The sequence below is a fragment of the Manis pentadactyla genome, chromosome 16, assembly GCF_030020395.1.
Source record: "Manis pentadactyla isolate mManPen7 chromosome 16, mManPen7.hap1, whole genome shotgun sequence".
NCBI lineage: Eukaryota > Metazoa > Chordata > Mammalia > Pholidota > Manidae > Manis > Manis pentadactyla.
Genome location: NC_080034.1, coordinates 43,929,649 through 43,937,870, shown reverse-complemented (window position 1 = coordinate 43,937,870; position 8,222 = coordinate 43,929,649). Strand labels below are relative to the sequence as shown.

At 40.3% G+C, this 8,222-nt stretch overlaps 1 protein-coding gene across 1 annotated transcript; it reads right to left on the bottom strand.

Annotated features, from left to right (window-relative positions):
- Positions 1 to 7,051: 7,051 nt before the first annotated feature.
- On the bottom strand, positions 7,052 to 8,007 carry LOC118924118 (olfactory receptor 12D3). The gene is given in 4 exon segments (XM_036908623.2): positions 7,052 to 7,266; positions 7,269 to 7,745; positions 7,748 to 7,832; positions 7,834 to 8,007. Coding segments are annotated over 4 exon segments (951 nt in total).
- Between the last annotated feature and the right edge of the window lie 215 nt (positions 8,008 to 8,222).

Sequence of the window (8,222 nt, the reverse complement as noted above, 5' to 3'; positions counted from 1 at the left end):
ATACTGTGTCTTTTACATCAACTAAGTGTTTAGAATGAAGTTATTTTTGTGAGACCGGAGTAAGCTTGTGATGTAGAACAATTCCAGTTGAGAAAACGGTATAGCAATGCTGATTTCTACTTGACATTAAGCACCATGAAGGCAAGACAATATTTGTTTTGTTCCCTACTGTATTCCTAGTACTTAGCACAATGGCAGTAAGACAGTAGGCACTCTTTAAGTATTTTTGCATTAAATACCTTTTTCATGATTTGCCTTTCATAATGGTGAGTTGATTTCTGTTACCATGGTTTTAGCATTGTATGGTAGTTCAGAGCATGGAATTTAGAAAAAGACAGGTTAATTTACTACTTAACTTATGTGTGGCCTTGCGCAAGTTACTAAACTTTCCTGTGCCTCACTTTTCTTGATCTATAAAATGATGACAGTGAGTGCTACCTCACAGATTTGCTATAAAAATTAAATGATTTGATACCTTAAAAGTTCTTAGAAACATACCAAGTGCATATTTATCACTGTATATGTGTTTGTCAAATACATACATATTTTATTAGTTATAGAGAAGATATTTATGTCATAAACTGATGCTAAAATGCCATGTGGCTCAGCAAATCACTGTGTAATGTTTCAATTGAAAACCACAGTCACTCCAAATCCACATAATATGAAAATATTTTATCACCTCTCCTGCTCCAACTTTTTCAATGAACCAAGCTATTAACAATATGTTATTGTTCATAGAAATATCCTGTTTCTGCTGTCTGCCTCTTCCTTTGGTTTCCACAATTCCTAGCTTCCTAGCCTGCCCTCCTACATGACTCTGTTACCTGCATTTTCTGTGTCTAACAACCATAGGTCACTCCATTCCATATTAAGACTTGACCTCATTTTAAGCCAAGACATGGCCACTTGTTATGCAGGGAGATCAAATAGGTAGAATCAAAGAACTCTGTATTTTCAGAAACTTCTGTTCATTCTACCACTAAGTATTGACTTCAGTAGGTGACTTCAATGGCCTCCATGACATCCTGTAGTACAGATGCCCAGTGGGGCAGCTGCCGCTGATTATCAAACACAAGTAGACTCAGTATCTTGACTGGTGTGCCCATCAAATGATCCAGAGGCTGTCTGTGCCCACCTATTCTATCTTGTGCTGTCCTCCAAAAGCTACTTGTCAGCATTCAGTGATTGGTGGTGTTATCTACCTCTTTGTCCAACTATACAATTTTGTGGTCTAATGTTGCCTTCCAGCTATAGAATAACAGTAACATAACTGAGAGAGATATGATCTGAACTTAAAATCCAGAGCTTCCTGGATTCTCCAACAATATCCGTCCCTAATCCTTTCTTTGTTATGCATGACTGACTGGTAGCCCTGTGTTTTCTCCACTTGCTGTCCTTGCATCGGAACATATTAGCCTTGACCTCAGTGATATGGGTAACATAGGCTGCCTTTGTGGATTAGTACAGAGAAACACCTCAGCTCAAAGATTACTGTTAGACATAACCATAACCACTGATCACTCACCAATATTTCTGATTTTCCTCTCCTTGCAAGGAAGATTATAGTTTATTTATCTGCTTGAAGTTAGTCTTGGCCATGTGACTTAACTTTGTCAATATTGTGGGAGCCAAAGAAAGTGATTTCAAATACAAGTATGTATGACCTGTTGGGTGATTCTCCATGTTTTCTCTGCCTAGTTGTGTGAAATAACAGAGTGTATGGCTCTGTAGTTAATTAACTACTGTCTCTGCTCCAGGTCCGTGCTTCTCTATGTAATCTTCATTTTCCAGTCTCTTTTGCCAGATGATTTTCTGCTGGCTTCCAATGGGAATAACTAGTGGAGTTGGAAGGCAGAAGTAGATAAGAAGTGCTTTGATTCCTATTGTCCTGTTGCTGCCTTCACCACAGCAGCTACTTCTCAGCCTCCAGCTTCATCCCACACTCCCTGAGACAGTCTCATTGCATGAACTCAGAGGTACCAGCAGCATCTGGGAGGTAACAGTAGTGTCTGAGCAGTACCCTCTCCTCAGAGGTCTAATCATCAGCTCCCCAGGGCTCTCCTCCAAGCTCCTTAGTACAAAAGGTAGGTGTGCCTCCTCCACAGAAATGTGAGCATCAGTTCTGCAATACCTCTTTCTCAAAATTTCTTTATTCTTTCTACTTTCTTTTGTTGTTGTTGTTGTACTTCTATGGATAGTAGCTGATTCCAACAATTATTATCTCTGAGTTGCTGTCAGTCTTCTAAGTACCCAGTAAATGAATCAGAGAAATATCCACAAATATGACTTATGCTGCTTCTAAAACACAAAATGCCTAACAAGAAGTTACATTTTACTTAATAAGAGGAGGTGCAAGATTTGATAAACCTACCCTTTTCATTGAAGCAGGTACACAATATAATCCAGACCATTGGACCTCTAAAGCTCTCATCAATTCAGAAAGCCTATGAATCTTTGAGAGTTTATCTCCCTGTCTCTGGAGCACATATTCTTACCAGAACATCTCACTACTTCTTGCTTAGGATGGCTAATTAACATGATAATGTTGTTAAAGTAAACCAGTAATATTTTCTGCATACTATCTAGATGGTCAAGATCCCTTTAGACTATTTGGTGACAGAGAGCTAGAGAATAAATACAGCCCAGAAGCAAGACTGTGAATGTGTACTGTTGGTCATCTCAAGTAAATAAAAAGTTTTCCTAATTCTCCTTACTAATGATTACTGAAAATCATGCATTTGCCAATCACTAACTATAGCTGCCAAGTATAACTAACTCAGTTACATAATTAGAGACCTTGAAAATAATTAGTGAGTGGTCCTGTGAAATGCTGAACCTACTGTGAGATGGGCTTAGACAAGTGATCTCCTTATTATCTGACCTTCATGCAGCAACACCTCCCCCTCAGTTTATCAGAAGACCATGATAATATTTTGGGTTACCTGTTGTCATGTTAACTTAAATTCTATATCCAAAAGTTCTTAAGAGATGGAGATATTTCCCTTTCCAAAGTATACAATTAGGAGGCGGAGCCAACATGGCGGCGTGAGTAGGACAGTGGGAATCTCCTCCCAAAAACATATATACTTTTGAAAATACAACAAACACAACTAGCCCTAAAAGAGAGACCAGAAGATGCAGGACAGTGGCCAGACTGCAGCTACACCAGCGAGAACCCAGCGACTGGTGAAAGGGGTAAGATACAAGCCCCGGCCCGGCAGGACCCGAGCGCCCCTACCCCCAGCTCCCGGCGGGAGAACAATAGGCAGAGTGGGAGGGAGACGGAGCCCAGGACTGCCGAACACCCAGCCCCAGCCATCCGGGCCAGAGCGCAGACACAGTACATGCCCAGGGGGCCCTGGATACTGGGGGAACAGGGAGTAAGACCTCTGAGCAGGTGCTGAAGCTGATGCCCCTGTGACAAAGAAAAGCTGGGGCTTTTTGAAAGTCTTAAAGGGACAGGGACTTAACAGCTTGACGGAAACAACCCAGGTCACAGTACAGCATCTGGAAATTACAGGGAAAACCGGGTGCACTAACCCCCTGGGCAACAGCTCTGAGACCCCTCACGGAGGCAAACAGTCAAGCAGCCCCCCCATCCATCACCCCACCGGGCGCTGCGAAAGCAGAGAAGCAGCCTGAGACAAATTCCGCCCACAGAAAGGGAAATTTCTCCCTCCCGGCCAGGCAAGACACAAAGACCCAGTCTACACGCAATTACCCAACACAAGCCACTAGGGGTCGCAGTTGCCCCAGTAAAGAAAGGCCAGTAGTAAGTGAAAATTTTGGCCCTCCCAGCTGACAGTCAATAGCACCTGTCAACATGAAAAGGCAAAAAAATATGATCCAGACAAGACTAACCCAGACAGCTTCAGCATCTGCTACATCTTCCCCTGAGAAGGAATCTGGGGAGATAGATTTAGCCAGTCTTCCTGAAAAAGAATTCAAAACAAAAGTCATAACCATGCTGATGGACTTGCAGAGAAATATGCAAGAACTAAGGAAGGAGAATTCAGAAATAAAACAAGCTCTGAAAGGACTTCAAAACAGAATGGACGAGATGCAAGAGACCATTAATGGACTAGAAAACAAAGAACAGGAACGCAGAGAAGCTGATGCAGAGAGAGATAAAAGGATCTCCAGGAATGAAAGAATTTTAAGAGAGCTGAGTGATCAAACGAAAAGGAAAAATATAAGAATCATAGGCATTCCAGAAGAAGTAGAGAGAGAAAAGGGGATAGAAAATGTCTTTGAAGAAATAATTGCTGAAAATTTCCCCAAACTAGGGGAAGAAATGGCCTCTCAGACCACAGAGGTACACAGAACTCCCATGACAAGGGATCCAAGGAGGGCAACACCAAGACACATAATAATTAAAATGGCAAAGATCAAAGACAAGGACAAAGTATTACAAGCAGCCAGAGAGAAAAAAAGGTTACCTACAAAGGAAAACCCATCAGGCTATCATCAGACTTCTCAACAGAAACCCTACAGGCCAGAAGAGAATGGCATGATATACTTAATGCAATGAAACAGAAGGGCCTCGAACCAAGACTACTGTATCCAGCACGAATATCATTTAAATATGAAGGAGGGATTAAACAATTCCCAGACAAGCAAAAGTTGAGAGAATTTGCCTCCCACAAACCACCTCTACAGGGCATCCTACAGGGACTGCTCTAGATGAGAGCACTCCTAAAAAGAGCACACAACAAAACACCCAACATATGAAGAAGGGAGGAGGAGGAATAAGAAGGGAGAGAAATAAAGAATCATCAGATTGTGTTTATAATAGCTCAACAAGCGAGTTAAGTTAGACAGTAAGACAGTAAAGAAGCTAACCCTAAACCTTTGGTAACCACAAACTTAAAGCCTGCAATGGCAATAAATTCATACCTTTCAATAATCACCCTAAATGTAAATGGACTGAATGCACCAATCAAAAGACACAGAGTAATAGAATGGATAAAAAAGCAAGATCCATCCATATGCTGCTTACAAGAGACTCACCTCAAACCCAAAGTATACAATTATTCAGGTAAAGGGCCTTTTGGGTAACAACTAGGAAAACTGCCACCATAAACACTATCTGTGACACTGCAGGGACATTCCTTAAGGGGACCCTACATCTCCTTTAATTGACAGGCTTTGGAAAAGGTTCAGGTCTGGAAACTCAGTGAAAAATCATGATCTTCCATTGAGGGGGCTGATAAAAGCCTTTCACTCACCTACTCTTGATACATGTGAAACCATCAATACCCTTTAGCTCAGATAGAAATTTTCCTATAATCTAACACCAAAGATCTATGCAAATTAGGATCCCATAATTGTCATTTCAATCTTGCTGTTAGAGTAATTTCATCCATTTTGTCTGACATAATTAATAACATCTATGAGGAAATGTGGTGTTTCTCGCCACCAAGAATTAGCTAGTTACAACAGGTCAACATCAACATATTATCAAACTCAGGCTGTGAATTGTAGAAGAATTTAATTATTTATAGTGTTTCATTTATATTATTACATAGTATTATATATATGTGTGTGTGTGCAGAGTGGTGGGTTATAAGAGAGAGAGACATGGAGAGAGAATATAATGACTTCTAATACCAACCAGTTTGAATTAAACCAAACTCCACAAGACTGCCCTCACACCATGCACTAGGCACAAGTTTGGGGGTCTTCAGGCTACTCCCACTAAGGACTATCTGGCTACAAGTTTGGAGGTTACCTCATCCTTGATTCTTTGCTAGAATAACTCACAGAACTCAGGAAAGTGCTATACATATGATTACAATTTTACCATATAAAGGGATACAAATCACAGCCAGCGAACGGGAGAGACACACAGGGCAAATTTTAGGATGGTCCCAAATGCAAAGCTTCCTTGTCCTCAAAACGTCTTACCTTCCTGGCATATTGATGTTTGTATTATTCAGGATTTTCCAGCAAAATAGAACCAAAAAGAATATATTATCTATCTGTCTATCTGGAGAAATTTATTATGGGAATTGGTTCATGCACTTTGGGATGCCAATAACTCCCATGATCTTCAATCTGCAAGCTGGAGAACCAACCAAATTCACCCTCACTTCACCTCTTTGCTCTATTCAGGACCTTGAATGATGCCCAAAATGGTTAGGGCAATCTTCTTTACTCAGTCTACTGATTCAAATACTACTCTCTTCCAGAAACACCCTCACAGACACACCCAGAAAGGATATTTTTGGTGTGTCCATCCCTTAGCCCAGTCAACTTGACATAAAATTAACAATCACAGTATCCAAAAATGTGCACAGTATTGCCAACCAAGGACACTCACTTGCTTTGGTGTCCAAAGTTTAATTGAGTTCTCATTAAGTAGGATGATTGGTTGAATAATTGGTCATTAACTGAACTTAATCTCCAGCCTCCCTCCTCAATTAGAGGCTAGGCTGATATCACCATGACTCAAAGCCCAAAATACATAGTCACATGATTGGTCTTTCAAGCATGACCAGCCACATCCTGAAGCTATCTTGGAGCTCACCATGAGTCACCTTAAGAGCATAAACTCAGATGTGTTCCAAGTCGCTCATGAATAGCAAAGACACTTCTGTCACTTGGGAAAAGCTAAGATGTTCTATGCCATAAACCCAGGACAGAGAACAAAAAAATTCTCTCTTATACAATAGGTACCAATTCCCATCCCTCCCTGTTCTTCCTGCCTCTTTTTAGTTCTCCATTGCATTTAATTGCCCTTACATATGCACTTGAGGGATTTCTTTATTACATGTTTCCTACTACACCAAACTTTAAGTTTCATGAGATTGTGCAATTTTTTTTGCTCACTTCAGTGTCCCTGGCCCCTAGGACACTGCCGGACATAATATATGCTTAATGAACATCTCTTAAATAAATGGATGAATAAAAACTAAACAAATCATGATTATGCGCAAATGAGTCCAGAACACAGTAACAAGTGCTAAAAATTCCTGAGAGAAAAATTGTAAACCATTTATTACATTGAAGGGATGAAAGTCTTAATGGAAATCATATACAAGTCTCATTAGTCACAGTGCAGCTGCTGCCAATCTTTAAATAACTTCTGTCCAAAGATTTTCTTCAGAGCCAACATCACTTCTTTATTCCTAAGAGTGTATATCATTGGATTCAGCACCGGGGTGACTGTACTGTATATGATGGCCACCATCCAGTCCTGAGTCATGGAGGTGGCTAAGGCAGGATGAATGTATATGAAGCCCACAGGTCCATAGAAAAACATACTACCATGAAATGGGAGGCACAAGGGGACAGAGCCTTGTGGAGTATTCTGCAGAATTTATTTTTGAACAGAAGAAAGCCAATAATATAGAAGTAGGAGGGGAGAGTCAGGAAGAAAGCTCCCATGGATATGCTGCCTGTGGCAACCGAAAGAAGCCATTGATTGAGTAGTGTGTTACTACAGGCCAGTTCCAAGAGGAGCTTGACATCACAAAAGAAGTGATTGAGTTTGTGAAAGTCACAAAACTTTAGGTTTGCAGTCAGAACAGAATGAATCATAGCATAAAAGAAACTGGTAACCCAGGCCACTACTGCCAAGAGAATACACACCTGGGGGTTCATGATAACAATGTAAAGAAGTGGGCTGCAGATGGCAACAAAACGATCAAAGGCCATGATAGCCAGTAAGATGGCCTCCGTGCTTCCCAGAAAATGAAAGAAGTGTAGCTGAGTGATACATCCTAGGAAAGATATGGTCCACGAGTGGAGAGAAGGTTTATTAGAACCTTAGGCAGTGTCACTGAAGAACAGCAAATATCCAAACAAGAAAGATTTCCCAGGAAAAAAATACATAGGGGAGTGGAGTTTGGGTTCCAAAATAACAATCACTAAAATAGCTCCATTTCCAATCAAGTTTATCAGGTAAATGATTAAGAAAATCACAAAGAAAAAAGGCTGCAGCTCCTGAACACTGGTCAGACCAAGTAAAAGAAATTCGTTCACTGTAGTGACATTCTCCATTGCTTTGCAGAGAAAATATAACAATAACAATGAAGTAATTTTTCTGAATTTTTAATTTTACACTGTGGGGTTTAGGTGAAATAAATTTACTATTTGAAAGAACCCAAGGGCAAGCTACAATGTGAAAAATATTTAGGAGTAATAAAACTAAATTTACTTAGAACAAAATTAAGGAAGACTAACATACCTGGTAAATTCTGAAAATTACATTAGAC